This window comes from Delphinapterus leucas, unplaced genomic scaffold (assembly GCF_059928025.1).
Source record: "Delphinapterus leucas isolate spDelLeu-1000000601 "Yukka" unplaced genomic scaffold, BTC_Dleu_Yukka2 spDelLeu_asBTCV2_sq60, whole genome shotgun sequence".
Taxonomy (NCBI): Eukaryota; Metazoa; Chordata; class Mammalia; order Artiodactyla; family Monodontidae; genus Delphinapterus; species Delphinapterus leucas.
The window spans coordinates 1,060,612-1,085,299 of NW_028322269.1; the positions used below are offsets into that span (position 1 = coordinate 1,060,612).

Here is a 24,688-nt window from a genome sequence, read left to right on the forward strand (position 1 = left end):
TAAAAAGAAAATCTCAATAAAGCACCCATAGAATGGCTACTTTTAAGCAATTTTATTTCCTGGTAAGCCCTCCAAGAAAAATTAATTGCAAAGTGTATCCCTAGGTAAGTAAATGAGGTGACTTCCACTTAAGGAAGTTTAGCCAGAAGCCAATTAGTTGTTGAAAGACATCTGCCGAAAAACATAGTTTGGGCTTTGATGTCATTTATGTTAGGTAATGCTGACAGTAGTTAAATAGCGGAACCAGATTTTATGTGAAGGGTCTTCCTAGTCAGACTAATAAAGCCATACATTCTTTTGTCACTCTCTAGAAGAGAAGTACAAAATACATTTTATATTTTCTGAAACAACCAATTTATAATATTAATGTTCATAGGGTCAATCAAAATGAAGCTTTTATTTTGGGCCTGCATTGTGTGTGTCGCTTCTGCAAGGGTAAGCAAATGGACTTTTTAAATTACAGCAATAATATACCCATCAAGTAATTATAGACAGGGATTCGTGTTAATGGTATAAATTATTATAGTGTTGATAATGATGCAGCAGAGAGATATGTTAATGGACATGTGGTTTGCTGTGCCAAACTTTTCAAAAGAAATTTTTAAAAATCTGAATTTAAAAAGTTGTGTAATCTGAAAATGAATAAACAGCAAGGCAAGAAGTGAATTCAGAGATGCAGTGGGCTGGAGAAAGATAAAATTAAAGGGAACCAGAATTCCATGAAGATGATCTTCACTGGTTATGTCTTCAAATTATAGAAAACTGGATTAGGCTTCCTCTGGCAGTGAAGTCCCACTGCTGGAAGTATTTATGTAGAGTCACAAGGAATACTTGATGGAGTTAAAGTAAATGGACTTAATGACTACCAGTGTATTATAAATAGATGAGCCTCTAATGTAAGAAATAGCTGATGGAAAATTCTTAATCCTAGCCAACAAGTGAGCTAAATATCCTCTTTTGGAAAAAGAGAAAATTATGACATCTACTCCATAGGATGGCTTTGAAGATTAAATATGATAATTATATAAAGTACTTAACAGAGCACCTATGATATAGTAGGAGCTCAAATGCTACTTGATATTAACTATTATTATCAGATTATTGACTGATACTACTAATTATCACCCTGTGAAAATTTCAAGATATTTTCCAATCTCCTAAAATCACCTGAATTAAACTCTAATTGTTAAAATAGTAAATGATGAGTTTCCTACACTATCTTGTCATTCTTATCTCATACTATGTTGTATAATCTGTGAGAAATTCATAAAAGATATTGAAGCTTAACTGGAAAACAACTGGACATATGTTCCTTCTGCAACTGTTAAGAGGTGGCTACAAACCACATACATACAGACAAACACACACACAAATGCAAACAAAACCTGAAAGGTGAAAGAGAACAGCAAAACAAGATATATGAAAAAGACTGAATGATTTTTCAGATGGTAAGATTTATGTACATGTAGAAAATTACAAACCGAAATCTATCAGCCAATTTAAAATTTCCTGAGACAATGGTCTATGTTAAAAAATATAATGATGATAACAATAATAAACAACTAATTTATACTAGCGATTTATATTTCAAGAAGAAATTAACTATATTAATAATACAGTTGTACAAATTCTTCAGTAATAAAATCTGGGTACAGATGTTTTCAAATGAATAACCATAGTCAATTAATATTTTTCCTTTTCTTTTAGAAGGGTTTCTACTTCATTGATGAGGTAAAACTTTTTTTTCATCTGTGTATAAATGTATTTGTTTTTACCTTAAAGTATATTTTACATTTTAAAACTCTCTGATTTTTTACAAGGCAATTTTGTGACAACTATTGCTGTTAAAATATTAATGCTATTAATCTCTTCTTATTTGATAGAAAAATATTTGTGGAGTATAAATATATTTGTGTTAAACATATTTACTGTAAGGTCTTTATTTCTTTTAAATGAGCAGAAGCATTAAGTAAGTGTACTCCCTTTAGAGTGTGATAAAATTTTTGCTATACCCAGGTTTCCTCCTCATGCCTCTATGAAATTTTATGACAATACTGTACTAAGTTTACTTCAGCAAACTAAGAGATTAATCTGGGAAGGCTTTGCCTGTATGAAAGATTAGAGCAGAAGAAAGCATGACCTAGGAATTACCAGCAGGAGGAGTATGTCCCAAAATGTTAAATGACTTCTGTGCAGCAAATACTCATAAATTATCACGACGCAGGACACTAAAACATTCATCACTTGACCTATATTAGAATTTTTTTTTTAGTTCTTTGTCATTTTTGCCTCAATTCTGATGACAGGAGCATGCTAAGAAAATGATACTGGTATCTATCCACAAGCATGCAGTAGATAAACATGACAATCTAGCAAGGAAAGGCCAAGAGATATGATCTGGATGTGTGCAGTTTGAACCAAATACCATTAGATATATGGAGAAGTAGTAGAAAGGTTTTGAAAATAATTTTTTAAATGAAAACAATGAGATAATACTTTGAATTTCTTATAAGAGTTAAGATTTTAATCATAAGAATCTAGGGCTCTCTGGTCACATTATGAATCATTGACATTTGTCTCTGTGAACACTCTGGAACATGTATCACTTGTGTATTATGCATCATACCTTCAGGTGACAACATGATCCAGGAGCAAATATTTTATCTCAGTAATTCAGGAAACCAACCTAAAATTGGAGAGAATATGATACACAATATTAAATTTTAATGAAGAAGCTTGATAGCTGGGAAACAGTAACCCAGACACAAGCAAAGAAACCTTCTCTGTTCTTTCCAATACCTAAGATCTAGCATGTGGACAGCACAGAGGAGGCACTCTATTTTTTTTTTAATTCTTGAAAATCTATCAAGAAAAACAAAATATCCCAAAGCTACTGAGGAAAAATCTACATTCATTGAGAAATTATATTGCAAAGCCTTGTTTAGTCCCTAGGGATTTTGTGATAAACCTAAATGATGATCTAATGTAAATATCTGGTGTAAATAAGTCACTAGCCAAAGAATTAATCAAAACACTTGGTTCCCTGTACCTAAGTATTTGTAAATAGTTATGAACAAGAAAATTTAAAGAGAGTGTAGAAACACTGGAACCAGTAGGACATTAAAATCAGTCATTGCTGATCTACTTTGTAATAAGGTATTTAGAATAACAGGACTGGGTCTACACAGTCATAGGAAAGCAAGGCAAACAACTATATTGCTTAAGAAAGAAAATTCTACGTTACTCACAGAGTTTTGGCAGTTATAGTCACTCGGAACGCCAGTAGAGATCTAAAGAAAGATTTTTTTCAGGGGCCTGAAACTTAAAACCAACTTTGTTTTCTTTGTTGTTTTAGAATTTTGTCTCATCCAGTGGAGAGGTAAAATATATCTATATTTGTTTATACTTTAAGAAATATAAATATATTTTAAGAAATATATTTTATATTATTAATTTTCATTTTAAAATAGCATTTTCTGTCTAATAACATTAAATAATTCAGTATTATTAAATTTTTCCCTGAAAAGCTAAATAATTTCATAACATGTTATCTTTTCTTGCTGTGATGGTTGCATTTAAAAATGCATCTATAAGGATGAGCATATTTATATTTACACATATTGTAATTTTTTATTCATATTGATATCCTGCCCAATTTCACTGCCACTTCATTAGGTAAATACTTTTAAATGAAAATTATATAAATAAAGTTTTATATCATAGAAATGTATTGCTGATTAAAAAAAGGCAGCATTTTCCAACAAATATGAAAATTGGGTCTATGTTTATCAATAGTGCATGTTACTGACAGGTTAACTTGGAATACATGAAAAGAAAATAGCTCCATCAACCAGTTACCATTAAAATAAACATATGATAAGAAATATTAAATATGGCTTATTATATTTTAAATGATATTTATGTTATATAAATTTTTACTTTCTTGGATTATAATTGGGCTATGCAATGAATCAAAGAATCTAGAGTCTTAATATATAAACAAATACATACCAAATTTGCTCAGAAAACTGACAAAGTTATAATAGGAAATAAAACTTCATGTGTGTGAGACTAAGAAATGTCTTAATTTTCTATAAATTCTTACATAAGGTTGTGACCTTTGAGCTCCCTGACAGTTTTACATACATGTAATAGACAAAGCTAGAGAAATTAAAGGAAAATGAGGAGGTCCTTCTACCAAAAAATAATCATGTGAAATGTAATAGTAAATGCATTAGTAATATTTAGAATTTTCTCATTTCAAACACTATCGGGAAAATTAAATATGAAAAGCCCATAGTATATATTGTGAAATGATCATCACAATTAGTTAACATCCATCACCACGTATAGTTACACTTTTTTCTCGTGATGAAAACTTTTAAGATCTGCACTCTTAGCAACTGTTAAACACACAATATGGTATTGTTAACCATAGCCAATTATATCTCAATCGGAAAAAAAAAAAAAAAAGCCAGCAGTCATCCACATCCAGTCTGCTTTCCTTCTTAATAACAATTTAAGATGCCTAGCCTTGAAGGAGTAGAAGCTTTGAGGAAGGGTGGGAGGAATTCAGAAGGACAGCTAAAAAAGGTATAACTAAGTGAATGCACCCTTGGGGGCACTTTAGAGACTCAGTGGGTCCTGAGGGCATCCAGCTAGGCATGCTGTGCAGATAAAGAGGCTTGGAAGGACTGATCCTACACTGTGCATCTTCTTTTCTTCTATTGTTGTCCTGGCCTAGCTGGCATATTGTGCAGTTTATAACACTCCAAGTCACTGACACACAAAATATTTCCTTTTACATTGAAGTTTATTCCATCTTCTTCAGAAATGATTAGTTCTTATTTTGTAAGTGATGCAAGCACATTAGCCTTGAGAATGAGACTAAATTGGAATTCTTTAAAAAATAACCTTTACTCATTGTACATCATCACAGTCATAACATAAGTAATGTAGCTATAAGATAGAGGTAATAACTTTAACTGACTTCTTTGCTCTTGTTTAGGATTACAGCGGCAATCCTGACAGTCCTTACCCAGTTAACCCAACTCTGAATATTCCTTATCCCATACCAGACAGTGATTTCACTCCTCCTGTCTATCCTACAAGGAATAAGTTCCCCAATTACCCTGGGAATCCTGACCGTGATGCCGGGGTGCCCTCATATCCCTGGGTTCTCACTGCTCCTGGAGCCCCCCTCTACCACATTCCTAGTTTTCCCATACCTTCTTGGTTGTCCCATCATCCTCCCCCTCCTTGGGCTTTCCGCCTTCTTCCTCCCTCAAAAAGACCTATGGGACCTTATTTCCCACCTGATACAGCTGCACCTACTGCAGCCGATCCATATGTACCTAAGTCTCTTGCCCCACCTACTACAAACCCACCTTCTATCCCAGAGACTGAGCCACCTGCTGTGACAGAGCCTGATGAAGCAGAAATTGCAGCAGCTGCCCCAGGACCTCAGTCCTCTATTTCTCTTGACCAGGTGGGTTGCCTCAGTCTTACTCCTGTGATGCATGAGAGGTGTAGGAGCAGGAAAGAAACAGTCTCTCCACAAGCAAATATATACTGTATCAGCTGAAATATTTTGTACAGCTTTACTGAGACACAATGACATACCAATACTGAAAGTGTATACTTTGGTAAGTTTTGACATATTTATACACACCCATGAAAAAAATCACCAGGATAATGAATATATCCACCACAGCCAGAAGGTTCCTCCTGTTTTTTTTTTAATATTCCCACCCTCCCCTTTTTTCCTGTCCTTGATCTATTTTCTGTCAGTACAGATTGGTTTGCATTTTCCAGAATTTTATATAGGTAGAATCATACTGTATATACTTTTTTGTGTGTGGTTTCTTTCACTCAGCACAATCATTTTGAGATTTATCCATGTAGTTATGCATATCAATAGTTCAGTCTTTTTATTTTTTTGGAAAGTAGTATTAGATTATATGGATGTATCATAAATTTTTACCCATTTATTTGCTGATGAACATTTTAATTTCCAAACTTGATGCCATTTATTTATATCCAATTATACATTGAATACTGTACTGGCTAAAATTGCAATATTCAATAAAAGGGATTAGATGGACAGCCCTGCCTTGTTTCTGACATTAGGGGAAAGTTTTATTTTAGGATACCATTAGGTTACTGTGATTTTCACATTTAGTAAACAGGAACAGAGAAACATTTTGATCTAAAGCTAATTTTTCCCATTGCAGAGATCAAACTATTCTGAGTGCCCTGTGAAATCTGAGCTTTTTTTACTCTGGCTTGTGTGATCAAAAACTTTTTCCTGCTCTGTGCGAGTGCTAGATATTGTTCCATTTTGTCCTTTCAGGTGGTTCTTTACCTGACCTGAGGTAGTATCTTCATATGAATAATATATACTTGGTTGAAAACCTTAGGATAACATATTTATTTATTTATTATTTTATTTATTTATATTAAACTATAGTTGATTTATGATATATTAGTTTTAGGTATACATCATAGTGATTTGATATTTTTATAGATTATACTCCATATACACTAATATGTATAAAATAGATAACTAATAAGAAAAAAAAGTTGAAAGAAAAAAAAGAGTTATTACAAAACAGTGGCTCTATTTCCCTGTGCTGTACAATATATTTTTGTTGCTTATCTATTTTATACATAGGAGCTTATATCTCCTAATCCCATACCCCTATCTTGCCCCTCCTAGCTTCCTTCTCCCCATTGATAACCACTAGTTTCTTCTCTATAATTGTAAGTCTTTTTCTGTTTTGTTATATACATTCGTTTTAATTTTTAGATCCCATATATAAGTGATAACATAGAGTATTTGTCTTTCTCTGTCTGACTTATTTCACTAAGCATAATACTCCTACATCCATTCACGTTGTTGCAGATGGGAGAATTTCATTCTTGATTATGGCTGAGTAATATTCAATTGTGTGTGTGTATATGTATATATATCACATCTTTATCCATTCATCTATTGATGGACACATGCATTGTTTTCATACCTTGGCTATTGTAAATAATGTTGCTATGAACATAGGCTAACATTTTTAGATCTTTGTATCTATGTCTTTGTCCCCCGTTTTCCTTCAGATTCTCTGCCCTGTGAATTTCAGCTATCTTGGTCTTCCTGGGCACCCACGTCCATCTCCCTTCACTAAGTCCTGGAAACAATCCAGGCAGTAAGATAGGACAATCATAGGGTTCATCTCCTTTGCTTCCTGTCTCTTAGGGATTGGTGTTCTTCATAACTTGATGTTTAGATCTTGAGAAACTGTTGCTTCTCATATTTTTGTTATTTTTAAAATTTGTTTCAGGCAGTTTATCTTACTCATATTGACCTAAAGAATAGTTCTCTGAACTTTTTTAAAACAATGATTTTTTGAAAAATATTTAGAAACACTTTGTCCCCAAGTTTTAGTAAATGTGCCTATTTTATAAAAGGGAAAGTGGGATTCTAAAGTACTTCAAAGATACTCTGAACCCTGGGCACAGGCTGAAAACAAATGAGAGCTTAAACCCAACAGTGAATAATTTCTAAAGTATATTGTTACTAATTGAATACTCCTAGTAGTTGTTTCCTAGAAGGGGGTACCAACTTTTCTTCTTGTTCCCTTGTTCTGATAGGGATCAGAATCAAGTTAAATGGTTGCTTGGAACTGCTCCAGAGAAGTCTGAAGAGCCATCATTATTCTCCAATACTCCACACATTAACATGTTTCTTCAGTAGGTTTCTTTGACACAAAGCACTCTCCTTCTACCAGTATATACATACTTGTAGTTCATGACTCACACGAAGGTAGAGAGAAATTTAAGAAAGTATGGATAAAAAGAAATTGATAAAAAAGGGCCTTGAAAACACTGCTAAATACCTTAGACTGTTTCCTGTAGCCAAAGGAATTTATAAAGGACCTTCATTGGGTAATTTGACCAGTTCTTTGTTTCCAAAAGCTAAGTCTGATGGCTTAGAGTATTCTAAATATGAGTTATGAAGAAATCACCAGGGCACAACTTCTTAAGGAATAAAGATTACCCAGAAAAGATAGGTCTAATACTAGGAAATGAAGTACATTTTATCATTTTGTTGTTTGTTTTGTTTTGTTTTTTAGGTAAAGAAATGAAATTTTCAAGAGAAGAGAGTGCCATGCATTTGTTTCTGTAAGTCATACATGATCATGAGACTTTAAAATCATGAATTATATAGATGTCATCTTCTGAACCCACTTTTGAATATATTTTTACTATATGAAATTCAGAAAGTGGGGTATGGAGAGGTACTGCCAGTCTGTGCCTAAGATCTCTGAAATTAGGAACACATACCCTGTGTAAGAAACTCAGGCAACTTTTGGACAGTTCTTCCTGACATTGATCCATATGGATTATGACTTGAATATCCTAAAATAATAGAGGTCAATATAGGGAAGAAACTTCCATGGGGGAAGGGGGTTGAGTTATGGGTGAAAGAAACCATTGTTAAAGTTCTCACAGATCATTTTCTATGTTATTTATTCAACTGCCATTCTTACCCCACACTGAGAACCACTGCTTTAGAAAACAAATAAACGAAGAGACAATTTAGATCTCAAATCTCCTGTCCCCACCTCCTCCCCTGCACCAGCCTTGCCTCCCACTTGTCATTACACACTGTCCTGGGAAGAAAGGCACTGGTCAACTAGCTCATTTGTTACACTCATTCCAAGCTCTTATTCCTTTATCCCTTTGTAAAGCTGTTCCAATTTTACTGTTATAAACATTCACTGGACAGGAAAATGGCAAGGCTTTATTTGACTGTCAGCCAAATCAGAATTTCTACTGAGGTGACATCAGTACTTAAAGTAGAATTGAAGACCAAACTTGATAGCCTTTAGTATTGTTGATGATGCCTCTTAACAGCAGCTTTGCCAAGGAAATTAAAAGGCTTAAATGTTGAGTTAAACCCTGTCTACTGCTATATTCTTTGGGTTTTTTATTTGTTTTACTCTTATATAAGATAAAAGGATATTAATTAGGGAATTAGTTCAAGATATTATGTAAATTTAACAATTTCCAATAAGTATTTGCATTTCATTCCTTATTATATTAATTGCTTAATTCACAACAGATAAAGGAAAGAGTACTACTTTTCTGGGAAACGTCTCTTAAGGCAGAGAAGGAATTCTACTTCAAGTCATTCAGTATTAGGAGACTGTTGATCTGAACCCAACACTCATGCACAAAAAAGTTCTGTATAATATATACATATGTGCAAATAAATCATAGCATTGAATTAACATTGCACTTTTAAATTGTTACAAGAATGCATAATATCTACAAGAAGATAGAGGAAAACAAGCTTGATTCTCTTAAATGTGCCGTTGAATTGTAGCATGAATTTGTACATGACCATTCAATATAGTCCCTTAACATTAAAATCATAAAGCAGCAAAAGCAATTCTCTATAATACAAGTCATTTGGTACGTTTTACACAAAACTAATATGTTTTTTTTTCCCTTTTCAGGAATAACTGGTGGAGAAATCAGTGAAAGCTAGAAAAATTTATTTTCCTTTCCAAAGACTACCATTCTGTTATATTAAAAATATACTTCAATAAAAAAATAAAATTTTAAAAAATCAGTCTGACCATATTTGTTGGTTTGTGATATTTTTTCATTGGACTGAATTCATATAGAAATGAAGTTTACGGTGTATTATTTTTCCAATTCACAATTTTAAAAGATTACTTCCTAAATATCTACATAATAATTGTCAGAGATTTAAACATGTGATGGCAATATGCGCCTTTCTTTTGAACAAACCCCATCTAAAAAATACAACACAGAAGAGCTTCAAGATGGCGGAAGAGTTAGATACGGAGATCACCTTCCTCTCCACAAAAACACTTACACGTGGAACAACTCCTACAGAACACCTACTGAATGCTGGCAGAAGACCTCAGACCTCCCAAAAGGCAAGAAACTCCCCACGTACCTGGGTAGGGCAAAAGAAAAAACAGAGACAAAAGAATAGGGACAGGACCTGCACCAGTGGGAGGGGGCCATGAAGGAGGAAAGGTTTCCACACACTAGGAAGCCCCTTCACGGGCGGAGACTGCGGGTGGCGGAGGGAGAAAGCTTCGGAGCCACAGAGGAGAGCACAGCAACAAGGGTGCGGAGGGCAAAGCGGAGAGATTCCCGCACAGAGGATCGGTGCCGACCAGCACTCACCAGCCCGAGAGGCTTGTCTGCTCACCCGCCGGGACAGGTGGGGGCTGGGAGCTGAGGCTCAGGCTTCAGAGGTCAGATCCCAGGGAGAGGACTGGGGCTGGCTGCGTGAACACAGCCTGAAGGGGGCTAGTGTGCTACGGTTAGCCGGGAGGGAGTCTGGGAAAAAGTGTGGAGCTGCCGAAGAGGCAAGAGACTTTTTCTTGCCTTGTTGTTTCCTGGTGCATGAGGAGAGGGGATTAAGGGCGCTGCTTAAAGGAGCTCCAGAGAAGGGTGCGAGCTGCGGCTATCAGCGCAGACCCCAGAGACAGGCATGAGACGCTAAAGCTGCTGCCACAGTCACCAAGAAGCCTGTGTGCGAGCATTAGGTCACTGTACACACCTCCCCTCCCGGGAGCCTGTGCAGCCCGTCACTGCCAGGGTCCCGAGATCCAGGGACAACTTCCCCGGGACAACACATGGTGCGCCTCAGGCTGGTGCAACGTCACGCCAGCCTCTGCTGCCGCAGGCTCACCCCGCATCCGTACCGCTCCCTCCCCCAGGCCAGAGTGAGCCAGAGCCCCCGAAACAGCTGCTCCTTTAACCCCGTCCTGTCTGAGCGAAGAACAGACGCCCTCAGGTGACCTACATACAGAGGCGGGTCCAAATCCAAAGCTGAACCCCAGGAGCTGTGCAAACAAAGAAGAGAAAGGGAAATCTTGCCCAGCGGCCTCAGGAGCCACAGATTAAATCTCCACAATCAACTTGATGTACCCTGCATCTGTGGAATACCTGAATAGACAACGAATCATCCCAAACTGAGGAGGTGGACTTTGGGAATGACGATATATATATATATTTTTCACTTTTTCTCTTTTTGTGAGTGTGTATGTATATGCTTCTGTGTGTGATTTTCTCTGTATAGCTTTGCTTTTACCATTTGTCCTAGGGTTCTGTCTGTCCATTTTTGTTTGTTTGTTTGTTTTTTAATTACTTTAAAAAATTGTTTTCTTAATAATTATTTTTAATTTTAAAACTTTATTTTATTTTGTTTTACTTTATTTTATCTTCTTTCTTTCTTTCTTTCTTTCTATCTTTCTTTCTTTTTCTCCCTTTTATTCTGAGCTGTGTGGAGGACAGGCTCTTGGTGCTCCAGCCAGGCATCAGGGCTGTGCCACTGAGGTGGGAGAGCCAAGTTCAGGAAACTGGTCCACAAGAGACCTCCCAGCTCCATGTAATATCAAATGGCGAAAATCTCCCAGAGATCTCCATCTCAGTGCCAAGACCCTGCTCCATTCAACGACCAGCAAGCTACAATACTGGATACCCTATGCAAAACAACTAGCAAGACAGGAACACAACACCATCCATTAGCACAGAGGCTGCCTAAAATCATAATAAGGCCACAGACACCCCAAAACATACCACCAGATGTGCACTTGCCCAACAGAAAAACAAGATCCAGCCTCATCCACCAGAACACAAACATTAGTCCCCTCCACCAGGAAGCCTACACAACCCATTGAACCAACCTTAGCCACTGGCGACAGACACCAAAAACAACAGAAACTACGAACCTGCAGCCTGCGAAAAGGAGACCACAAATACAGTAAGTGAAGCAAAATGAGAAACAGAAACACACAGCAGATGAAGGAGCAAGGCAAAAACCCACCAGACATAAAAAATAAAAAGGAAATAGGCAGTCTACCTGAAAGAGATTTCAGAATAATGAGAGTAAAGATGATCCAAAATCTTGGAAATAGAATGGAGAAAATACATGAAAAGTTTAATAGGAACCTAGAAGAACTAAAGAGCAAACAGTGATGAACAAAACAATAAATGAAATTAAAAATTATCTAGAAGGGATCAATAGCAGAATAACTGAGGCAGAAGAACGGATAAGTGACCTGGAAGATAAAATAGTGGAAATAACTACTGCAGAGCAGAATAAAGAAAAAAGAATGAGAAGAATTTGAGGACAGTCTCAGAGACCTCTGGGATGACAGTCAATGCACCAACATTCGAATTATATGGGTCCCAGAAGAAGAAGAGAAAAAGAAAGGGACTGAGAAAATATTTGAAGAGATTATAGCTGAAAACTTCCCTAATATGGGAAAGGAAATAGTTAATCAAGTCCAAGAAGCAGAGAGAGTCCCATACAGGATAGATTCAAGGAGAAACACACCAAGACATATATTAATCAAACTATCAAAATTTAAATATAAAGAACAAATATTAAAAGCAGCAAGGAAAAAACAACAAGTAACACATAAGGGAATCCCCATAAGGTTAACAGCTGATTTTTCAGCAGAAACTCTGCAAGCCAGAAGGGAGTGTCAGGACATATTTAAAGTGATGAAGGAGAAAAACCTACAACCAAGATTACTCTACCCAGCAAGGATCTCATTCAGATTTGACAGAGAGATTAAAAGCTTTACATGCAAGCAAAAGCTAAGAGAATTCAGCACCACAAAACCAGCTTTACAACAAATGCTAAAGGAACTTCTCTAGGCAGGAAACACAAGAGAAGGAAAAGACCTACAATAATAGCCCCAAAACAATTAAGAAAATGGTAATAGGAACATATATATCGATAATTACCTTAAATGTAAATGGATTAAATTCTCCAACCAAAAGACACAGATTGGCTGAATGGATACAAAAACAAGACCCGTATATATGCTGTCTACAAGAGACCCACTTCAGACCTAGGGACACATACAGACTGAAAGTGAGGGGATGGAAAAAGATATTCCATGCAAATGAAAATCAATAGAAAGCTGGAGTAGCAATTCTCTTATCAGAAAAAATACACTTTAAAACAAATACTATTACAAGAGGCAAAGAAGGACACTACATAATGATCAAGGGATCAATCCAAGAAGAAGATATAACAATTGTAAATATTCATGCACCCAACATAGCAGCACCTCAATACATAAGGCAAATACTAACAGCCATAAAAGGGGAAATCAACAGTAACACAATCATAGTAGGGGACTTTAACACCACACTTTCACCAATGCACAGATCATCCCAAATGAAAATAAATAAGGAAACACAAGCTTTAATGATACATTAAACAAGATGGACTTAATTGATATTTATAGAACATTCCATCCATAAACAACAGAATACACATTCTTGTAAAGTGCTCGTGGAACATTCTCCAGGATAGATCATATCTTGGGTCACAAATCAAGCCTTGGTAAATTTAAGAAAATTGAAATTATATCAAGTATCCTTTCCGAACACAATGCTATGAGACTAGATACCAATTACAGGAAAAAATTAGTAAGAAATACAAACACATGGAAGCTAAACAACACACTACTTAATAACCAAGAGATCACTGAAGAAATCAAAGACGAAATCAAAAAACACCTAGAAACAAATGACAATGAAAACACAATGACCCAAAACCTATGGGATGCAGGAAAAGCAGTTCTAAGAGGGTCGTTTATAGCAACACAATCCTACCTCAAGAAACAAGAAACATCTCAAATAAACAACCTAACCTTACACCTAAAGCAAGTAGAGAAAGAAGAACAAAAATACCAAGAGTTAGCAGAAGGAAAGAAGTCATAAAAATCAGATCAGAAATAAATGAAAAATAAATGAATGAAATGATAGCAAAGATCAATAAAACCAAAAGCTGGTTCTTTGAGAAGATAAACTCAACTGATAAACCATTAGCCAGACTCATCAAGAAAAAAGGGGAGAAGATTAAAATCAGCAGAATTAGAAATGAAAAAGGAAAAGTACCAAATGACACTGCAGAAATACAAAGGATCATGAGAAATTACTACAAGCAACTGTATGCCAATAAAATGGACAACCTGGAAGAAATGGACAAATTCTTAGAAAAACACATCTTCTGAGACTGAACCGGAAAGAAATAGAAAATATAAACAGACCAACCACAAGCACTGAACGTGAAACTGTGATTTAAAATCTTCCAACAAACAAATAGGTGAATTCTATCAAACATTTAGAGAAGAGCTAACACTTATCCTTCTCAAACTCTTCTCAATGGTGAAAAACTGAAACCATTTCCTCTAAGATCAGGAATAAGACAAGTTTGTCCACTCACACCACTATTATTCAACATAGTTTTGGAAGTTTTAGCCACAGCAATCAGAGAAAAAAAGGAATCCAAACCAGAAAAGAAGTAAATCGGTCACTGTTTGTGGATGACATGATACTACACATAGAGAATCGTAAAGATGCTACCAGAAAACTACTAGAGCTAATCAATGAATTTGGTATAGTAGTAGGATACAAAATTAATGCACAGAAATTTCTTGTATCCTTATACACTAATGATGTAAAATATGAAAGAGGAATTAGGGAAACACTCCCATTTACCACTGCAATAATAAAGAATAAGATACCTAGGAATAAACCTACCTATGGAGACAAAAAACCTGTATGCAGAAAACTATAACACACTGATGAAAGAAATTAAAGATGATACAAACAGATGGAGAGATATACCATGTTCTTGGATTGGAAGAATCAACATTGTGAATGTGACTATACTACTTAAAGCAATCTACAGATTCAATGGAATCCCTATCAAACTCCCAATGACATTTTTCACAGAACTGGAACAAAAAATTTCACAATTTGTATGGAAACACAAAAGACCCCGAATAGCAGAAGCAATCCTGAGAAAGAAAACAGAGCTGGAGGAATCAGGCTCCCTGACTTCAGACTATAATACAAAGCTACCGTAATCAAGACAGTATGGTACTGGCACAAAAATAGAAATAGAGATCGATGGAACAGCATAGAAAGCTCAGAGATAAACCCACACACATATGGTCACCTTATTTTGGATAAAGGAGACAAGAATATACAATGGAGAAAAGATAACCTCTTCAATAAGTGGTGCTGGGAAAACTCAACAGCTACATGTAAAAGAATGAAATTGGAACACTCTCTAACACCATACACGAAAATAAACTCAAAATGGATTGAAGACCTAAATGTAAGGCCAGACACCATAAAACCATTAGAGGAAAAAATAGACAGAACACTTTATGACATAAATCACAGCAAGATCCTTTTTGATCCACCTCCTAGAGAAATGGAAATAAAAACAAAAATAAACAAATGGGACCTAATGAAACTTAAAACCTTTTGCACACGAGAGGAAAGCAGAAACAAGACTAAAAGACAACCCTCAGAACGGGAGAAAGTATTTGCAAATGAAGCAACCGACAAATCTCCAAAATTTACAAGCAGCTCATGCAGCTCAACACCAAAAAAAAAAAAAAAAGAATCCAGAAATGGGCAGAAGTCCTAAATAGACATTTCTCCAAAGAGGACATACAGGTGGCCAAGAAGCACGTGAAAATCTGCTCAACATCACTAATTATTAGAGAAATGCAAACCAAAACTACAGCGAGGTATCACCTCACACCAGTTAGAATGCGCATCATCAGAAAATCTACAAACCACAAATGCTGGAGAGGGTGTGGAGGAAAGGGAACCCTCTTGCACTGTTGGTGGGAATGTAAATTGATATAGCCACTATGGAGAACACTATGGAAGTTCCTTAAAAAACTAAAAATAGAACTACCATATGATCCAGCAATCCCACTACTGGGCATATACCCTGAGAAAACCATAATTCAAAAATAAACATGAACCAAAATATTCATTGCAGTACTATTTACAATAGCCAAGACATGGAAGCAACCTAAGTGTCCACGGACAGATGAATGGATAAACAAGATGTGGCACATATATACAATGGAATATTACTCAGCCATAAAAAGAAATGAAATTGAGTTATTTGTAGCGAGGTGTATGTGCCTAGAGTCTGTCATCCAGAGTGAAGTAAGTCAGAAAGAGAAAAACAAATACCGCATGCTAACACATATATATGGAATCTAAAAAAAAAAAAAAAAAAAAAAAAAAAAAAATATATATATATATATATATATATATATATATATATATATATATATGGTTCTGAAGAACCCATGGGCAGGACAGGAATAAAGATACAGGCATAGAGAATGGACTTGAGGACACGGGGAGGGGGAAGTGTAAGCTAGGCCGAAGTGAGAGAGTGGCATGGACATATATACACTACCAAATGTAAAATAGATAGCTAGTGGGAAGCAGCCGCATAGCACAGGGAGATCAGCTCGGTGCTTTGTGACCACCTAGAGGGGTGGGATAGGGATGGTGGGAGGGAGACACAAGAGGGAGGAGATTTGGGGATATATGTATACATATTGCTGATTCACTTTGTTATAAAGCAGAAACTAACACACCATTGTAAAGCAATTTTACTCTAATAAAGCTGTTTTAAAAAAAAAGAGATACCATGATTATTAATCTTCTTGTTATATTTTAATAATTGTATGTGTTTGTGTGTGCTTGTGTGTGTGTGTATTGAATGTACAATTATTTACATATTAATCAAGAGTCACGGTATTACTTGTAATAGGCTCAGCATGCTGTGGTAACGAATAGTCCCCCAAATATTAGTGTCTTATGTAATAGAAGACTATTTCTTACATGGCATTACATTCTGATACAGGTGTGATATATGACTTTCATGTGCTACCTCTGGACCTCAAGGCATCCAAAGTCCCAGCATCAAGATAAGAGAGAGTAAGGGGACACATGAAACTTCTTGTGGTTAACTGCCATAACCAGATAATGGCACACATGATACTTCTCACTGTCCATTTGTCAGAATTAGACATGTGGCTCCATCCTACCTTCACATAAAGGAGAGAATGGAGACTTTACTCTCTCAGGAACCATAACACTATGTCTAACTGTGATATAGTAGCATTGGTATGTGTGTTTGGGGGGCAGAAAGAGAACTTGGAGAACAGTCAAATGGAATTAATACAACTTTTGGTTTAAATTTTGAGTGACTAGATTCAAATTTTATATCTTCCGATATGAACCTCTGAAACATCTTCCTCCTAGAACATTGATTTGTATACGTCTTCAAATGAATCAAAATTTTATTCCATGTTCTGTTACTCAAGTGTTTGGTTCTACTATGATGGCATCTGTGGATTATATCATGTACACTAAAGAAAATGTATAGCAACAGTAATACCTTTGGAATTTGAATTTCTTTATTTTTCCTATTAAATCTCTTTTGCAGGCATATAATTTATTGTTGTATTTTATTTCATTTCCTGAGACAGTAAAGGCCATTTTTTTTGCTTGCTTTTCCTAACTTTTATGTCTCTGTTTTTACTAGTATCACATATGTTATCACACCCTTTACCACTCATCTAAACATAGCCAATTCTTTCTGTGAAAGACCCAAGAACAGCAAATCATAGACTAAGTAACATAGGTAAAGTAAAAGAACTTACCTTGCTATTCCCTGAACTCTGCTCCAAAGACATTCATTCAAAGAATAGCTTTTTAATCTCCTTTGTGCCAGGAATTGTTCTAGGTACTAGGAACATAGGTGTGAACAAAAATAAAAATAGCAAGAGACCTACTCTCATTGAAATTACATTACAGTGAAGCTAGGCAGAAAATAAATAAATGAAAGTTTATTTCATTTGAGGAAATTAGGGTAAAACAAGTGCTAGAAAAATAAAACATGGTGCTGTGAGAGAGTTTTGAGGGATTTCTAAATAATTTGACACAAAAATTAAGCAACTGCTAATAATATACTTGAGTGTAGGAGCACATTTTCTGACTCTTCTCAATGAATCAGAGAGGAGGCTTTAATTGGATACCTCTTCAGATTCTCTTTCTTATATATGATGTATATTTTTAAAAAATATTAAAGCCATGTGGGTCATTCAGAATGCAAAATGCAGTAAATCTCAATTATTTTTATCCATTGACCAAGAAATTACCTTCACTTCATTCCTTTTATTCAATGAATATTTTTGATTATCCATTACAAGTCATGCATATAATAGAGGTGCTGGGGATAAACATCTATGACAATAAGACCAAGTTCCTCTCCTCGTGCACATATATTTTAGAGGTGCACTCAGGCAGTTAACAAGTAATATGCAGTAAAATATAGATATTAAAGAAACTTATAAAGAAAAAACACAAAGTAAGTTAAGCTGGCAGAATGACAGAGGGAGAGAAGATACATAATTTAGGGGGTCAAAGAAGTCTTCTTTGAGCAGGTGAGGTTGGTCAGAGAGCTGAATGGTGGGAAGGAGTAAGGCATACAAATCTCCAGGAGAAGAATACTCCCTGAGGAGTGGCTGAAATTGCAAAAGCTGTGAAGTAGGACAGAACCTGCCAAGCTCAGAGAAAAAGTCAGAACACTAGTGTGGCTAGAGTGGGTGAACAAGGGAAAGAGAAGTAGAAGATGACCCGCCAAAGAGGTATGCAGGCCCTGTACATTGATAAGGACTTTTGTACTTTGACTTACAACCAGAAAACATCAGAGTGTTTTCAGCAGAATACCACCCAATAGCCCATCCTGCTTGGAAATATGTGAGGTTTTCATGCTGAACTTCTTCACTTTCCAACCCAGACAAGGAAATACAATTCTACACACACACCAAAAATAATTATCAATATTTTGTCTAAAATAAGAGGCTTAGATAAGAATATAGAGTCATTTAATAACACAAAAGAGATGCAATAGAGTCTGACGTCTTTTCAAAGCATATCCTTGGAAATTCTGCATTTTGTTTTCAAGGACGATTAATAAATGTCTTCATCTCAAAAAGAAAATTACCAGTTTGATATTATCTGACCCACCTGTAAACATACCAGTGTGCTATCAAGTGACTTACCCAATACCCTGAAAGTTACTGGAGATGTGTTTGGGGTGTCAGAAGATTTCCCAGGGAGCTTCTCCTCTCTGTCAAAAACTTCTTCTGCACCCACAAACTTCATTAATAGTCTACTTCTAGGAAAGTTTGAGCTGGGAGTTTTATCCTGCCTGCCCGTTATGCATGACAATTGTGTAAAGGTTTCTGAGCCTAAAGCAGAGGTTTAAAAGGTAAACTTAAGCCTTCATAGCAGACAGGACTGACACCAACACTACAGAGTGAGCAAAGACAGAATGTATTTGAGGACCCAGAATTAAAATCAGCAAACCATATGGAAGAATATTATTCTATTCATTAGCATAAACATTATATTTCTATTTTTCCTTAGCATTTAAATTATCATGGACATGATCAAAATGATAATCATATTCACCACCTGACCATAGAACAGACTCTCCCTGATTCCCTGGTATCAGTATACCTCAGTTTTGAGCACACTATTAACAGATGCAAGGTAACTTATGATTTACCCCTGAATGTAACAAATCAACTCTAAATTTCTTTGTTTTTAAGTTTTTAATACACTCAGATTAAATGTGTGTAATAGGTAGCATAGTAAATTGGTTTGGCAGTTACATAATATGGATGCTGGAATCAGATAAAATAGGTTCAAATCCCAGATTCAGTAATTAAAAACAATGTAGCTCAAGGCAAATTATTTAATTTCTCTAATGATGATTTTCTCAACTAGTACGGTAGCAATACTATTGCCTAATGGGGTTGCAAGTATCATGTGAGATTAGGTTGCATATCTGCAAAGTATTAAGTATCCACTAAATTGTTAATGTGACATTTTACGAATCAACAGGATTTTCCCTGAAAAATTGTCTTTGCTGTGTAAATAAAATCAAACAGTTGCATATGGAAAAATATTCATTTGTGGCTTAACCCTCTGACTTGTCTACAATATAAAACAAAACATTTTCAGAAACAGTTTAACATCAAATTACTTCTGCTCTTCCAGAAGAATAGGCCTTTAAAAACAAACATTGGCTTGCCCACTGTTTCCAGGCATTATCTTTGATGCTTTCATATAAAATCTATTTTTTAATAATAAACAGAGGATAAACATTATTCCAATCATCCTTTACTCCTCTGTTTGTCACATGCCATATATGAGATCATCAGTAACTCATAATACCACTACCTTCAAAATATACCCAGAATCCAGTCACTTGTCATGATCTACACTGCAAGTACCTGGGTTACAATCACTATTATTTCTCACCTGAGTTTCACAGTAGCCCCCAACTGAACTGCTTGCTTCTCCTACCCTTTTAGAATCTATTCTCAACACAGTTGCAACAGTAATTCTTTCAGAATAGGAACCATATCTTGTTGCTAAGAGAGCACATATCAAGTTTTCTCACTACATACACACAAATGGTAAATAAATGAGAGGATAGAAATGTTAGTTACATTGTGGTAATCATTTCACCATGTACATGTATATAATATTATCACATTATACACGTTAAATATATGTAATTTTTATTTGTCAATCTTACCTCAATAGAGTTAGGGGAAAAAGTTGCAGTGAAATTAAGTAAAAGTCTTTCTGCAAGTAAATGTCATGCCTGATAGTAAAGGAGGAGAAATTGTGCTTAGTTGGTTGTAATTGTGGCTAAAATCATCAAATAATTATGGAAAGGAGTAGATTCACTCTAATAAATTCAATAGAAAACCAGGACAATGCACATGAAAAGGGAATTTAACTATGATGTCTGCAAATCTTTTCATTTCCCTCCAATCATGTTATTAAATGTTCATAGGTACAAATGAATTTTCACATTAAAAAATATGAAATGCTAGTGGGAAGCAGCCTCATAGCACAGGGAGATCAGCTCCGTGCTTTGTGACCACCTAGAGGGGTGGGATAGGGAGGGTGGGAGGGAGACACAAGAGGGAGTGGATATGGGGATATATGTATATGTATAGCTGATTCACTTTGTTATACAGCAGAAACTAACACACCATTGTAAAGCAATTATACTCCAATAAAGATGTTTAAAAAAATTTGTAATTAAAAAAAAACATGAACTGTACTTCTTTGTATTGTCTAATTTCAACCCCTGCCACCTCATTGTAAGCTCTGTTTCTATCACAAATTCTTACTGAAGAAAGAAAACAAAGCCTCAATGGTGGCTCTAGAAAAATCTCAAAAGCAAATTTCATACTTTAAGTAGGGTGTTATGCGGAAGAGGTACAACCCACCACTTTAACTTTGTGCAATATAATTTCAAATACTTACGGTAATCAGTGGTCCGATTTTACACGAACCCAAAGATCTCAGTGCTTTACCCTATATGCAAAAATCAATTTCCCAGACAATTAATTATTTCAATTGTTCCTCCGTGATGCCCTATAAATCTCCAAACACCTCAAATTACACATCTAGACACAGTAATATAAATAGTTGGCATTTATTTGCCTAATTTAGAATGAAATGATGCTTATTTCAGGATAGTTGTTCTTTAACTCCACCAACCCTAAGGGTCAAGAAAATTACAATACACAAAGGACAATTTTTAATGATGTCATCTTTGGGAATAATTATAAAATAGTCAAATGTCTTTAGTGTCCCCAGGCTCAAAAACCTATTCCCTTCTACCCTAATAAATGTTCACACTCGCACTATTCTATGCCTTCTAAACCTGGTCTTTCAAAGACACCTTAACAAATATGAGTGACCTTTTCCAACCACTTCTCTCTGGGGGCGACCTGCACTTCCATCTCTAACCTTCTGAGATTCTAGGTCCTTAGCACGTACTCATTTAGGTAAATGATTCAGCATTCTTTGTCAAAAAGCAGCATTTAAAAGAGCTCAAAACTTTGATATAAAAAGGCTGCATTTGAAGAGTTCAAAAGTTCTAATAAAAATGAAATCATACTCTTGGAGAAAATTCTGGCATCAGTGAGAAGCTGATAAGCTCATGGATGAAAAAAAAGAATCTGGCTCTTGAAATTGCCAAGCCACATAAACAAGTGACAAAAACCCAAGTGACAACTATGCCTTTGGGTATGTACACAGGTGACTGGCCTCTGGTCTGTCCTTTTAAGCTTTAGTGAAATCAGTATCAGCACTGTCCACAGAACACTTTGAATAAGCCGCTGAGTTTATCTGAGGTGAATTCAGCTCTCCTGACTTTTCCTCATGACTTTGTTTCCCTTGACTTTTCACTGGTTGACAAACAACCTGTCTCTCTTCTTGTTTGTGAATGTCGTTATTGATTCTGTGGTCACATTTATTTTCCTTGTACTAAACTAGTCCCTGGTATATGCCTTGAGTAAATTTGTCCTTTGTTGCCATAAATGACCTTAGTCTATGCCCTTCTTAGTGGAATTCTTGCGGAAGTTGGATACACCTCCTAATGTTGTCACAGCCATTGAGGAATCATTTTGTAAGCTTCTGAGTTGGCATTGAATCTCCTCTAGCATTTAACATTCTAAAAGCCTGTCCCTTTAAAATATATATATATATATATATATATATATATATATATGTCTAGATTTTAACTGATTCTCACTGCAAGGGATACCACTAGGTTGCCTTATCTTTCGAATGGTCCTATATATTGGCATGACTTAATAAACAGTAAAAGTCAAACAAATGGCGCCTGTCCATCACGTATTGGATTTCAACAGATACAGAGCTCTTCTGACAGAAGCAGTCTGAATTTTTTTCTGATTTTTACACCTCCATACTTTACATACAGAAAAATACCAAATACACAGCTACATTTATGATTACCAGTGAGCTCCATAACCACAAATCCATCCAGCAAAATTTGGCCCTTAGCCTTAGCCTCCATAACCTCATATTCATCAATATATCTGGCTGGCTAAAATTAAATTTGAGTTACCTATAGTTATTTGGAATGCATTTTATATGGTATGGATCTTGCATGACTCAAAAATATAGGATGTAGCATGATTAATTATATTTTCCCTTAAGAAAGAACGAATTATACTGAAGGAAAAAAAATCTGTTGTGTATAGCTAATGAAGAGAGCGCCCTCAAGTGGTGATATGTGGATACTGCAGGCATTAAGACCTAACCTATAAAGACCTAACCTGCTTTATAGCTGACAGCTTTATCAAGTCATGGGTCCATCCTGTGCCCACTGCAGCCATTACTAGTTGAGTTAGCCTTAAAATCTATCTCAGTACAACCTGTTAAGTAGCTATATGCAGTCAGTTGTGACTGGCACTTAAGATATAATTTTTGTTCCTTTAATTAGCCACAGAATCATTTAGATAAAATACCCAAAGGTAATCAGATTCACCAGGAACTTACTAGTAAGACTCATGTGTTCAGGTTTCTGATTTTATATTTCATTCAGTAATTTTCTTTACATTTTAATAATTCTGTGTTAATGATTTGAATGTCCAAAAACAAACAGATAGGAAGAAAAACTTAATTCTGCAACTAAACCACATCACCATCATGTATTTTCTCTCTCCTCTCTCTCTCTCTGTATCACACACACACACACACACACACACACACACACGCACACACACACACCATGTTTCAGCATCATTTCATTTAGGGATCTCTTAGCCTAATAACTGTAGTTTATTCTTAACAAGACAATCTAATGATTTTTATCCTGTCATCACCCATCTATATACAAATAGAGTCATACAATTTGTAGCATTGCTAGTTCTATGCATAGTTCATAGATACTGAGGACTCACATCCTAAAGTAAAATTATTGACAAAAAATATAAAAGTATACATTTGTGAATGGGAACACTTAACTAACTGTTAGTATTTCAAGAGTGAAGTTGTAACTAGAAATCTTAGAGAACTTAGAGCATCATTAGATCAGTGGAACTCAAAAATTGCTGAGACATCAATAACAGAATTATAGAACTTAAAGTTCAATGGGAGACTGTGAATGGTCACTAAATTGACTGTCTGTTACAGAAATTGAGCACCAAGAGTTGAGAGGTTGAGATGAGTGAAGTGGAAATATTAGCAACATTAATAATGGTGGTTACAGTATCTATTTAATGAGTAACCATTACATGGGTATCAGACAATGATAAAGTACTTCCTGTTGATGAAGGGCAAGGAGGACCGATGAAAGATGCAGAACACTCCAGGTTGGTAGATGGCAGTTTTAATAAGAGAGAGAAATTACATACAAGGCTTGTCTTGGGTGCCACAAAACCAGTAATCTCTTCACCTGCCCACCAGAATCTTAAAAGTCTATATAAAGGTCTTTAATTGGGTTCAGTCACGTATACTGTTCAGATTGTCTTGACAACATATTTCTCTCTCAAGGCTGCATCTTTGAAAACAGTTCTGGCTGTGGGGACAGTGAGCAAAAGGTACATTCCAAGGACAGGGGAGGGGACGAGAAGCCTCTGATTGTCTGGGCCCAGCTTGCTGGTCAGTCATCACATCCTTTTGATGACTTCCTCCAACACAATAGCTCCACAAGGCAAATATTATTAGCCTTATTTTACAGATCATAAAACTAAGGTCTGGAAAGATTACATAGTTCACTTGAAGTCACTTAGGTAACATATCACAGAGCTAGGATGGTCTATGGACAATGGAGTTCACCTGGCAATGAAATAATAAAGACAAGCTAACTTATGCTGCAGTAACAAACAACCCCCAAAACTCGGTGGCTTGAAACTCTAAGATTTATTGCTCTCTTACACTACATATT

At 35.7% G+C, this 24,688-nt stretch overlaps 1 protein-coding gene across 1 annotated transcript; it reads left to right on the forward strand.

Moving 5' to 3' along the window:
* The first annotated feature begins 4,524 nt into the window (after positions 1-4,524).
* PRR27 (proline rich 27) lies at positions 4,525-5,649 on the forward strand. Its single transcript, XM_089906076.1, has 2 exons — positions 4,525-4,593; positions 5,009-5,649. The coding sequence occupies exons 1-2, from the start codon at positions 4,525-4,527 to the stop codon at positions 5,582-5,584; spliced, it is 645 nt and encodes a 214-aa protein (XP_089762202.1). The 3' UTR covers positions 5,585-5,649.
* Positions 5,650-24,688: the final 19,039 nt, after the last annotated feature.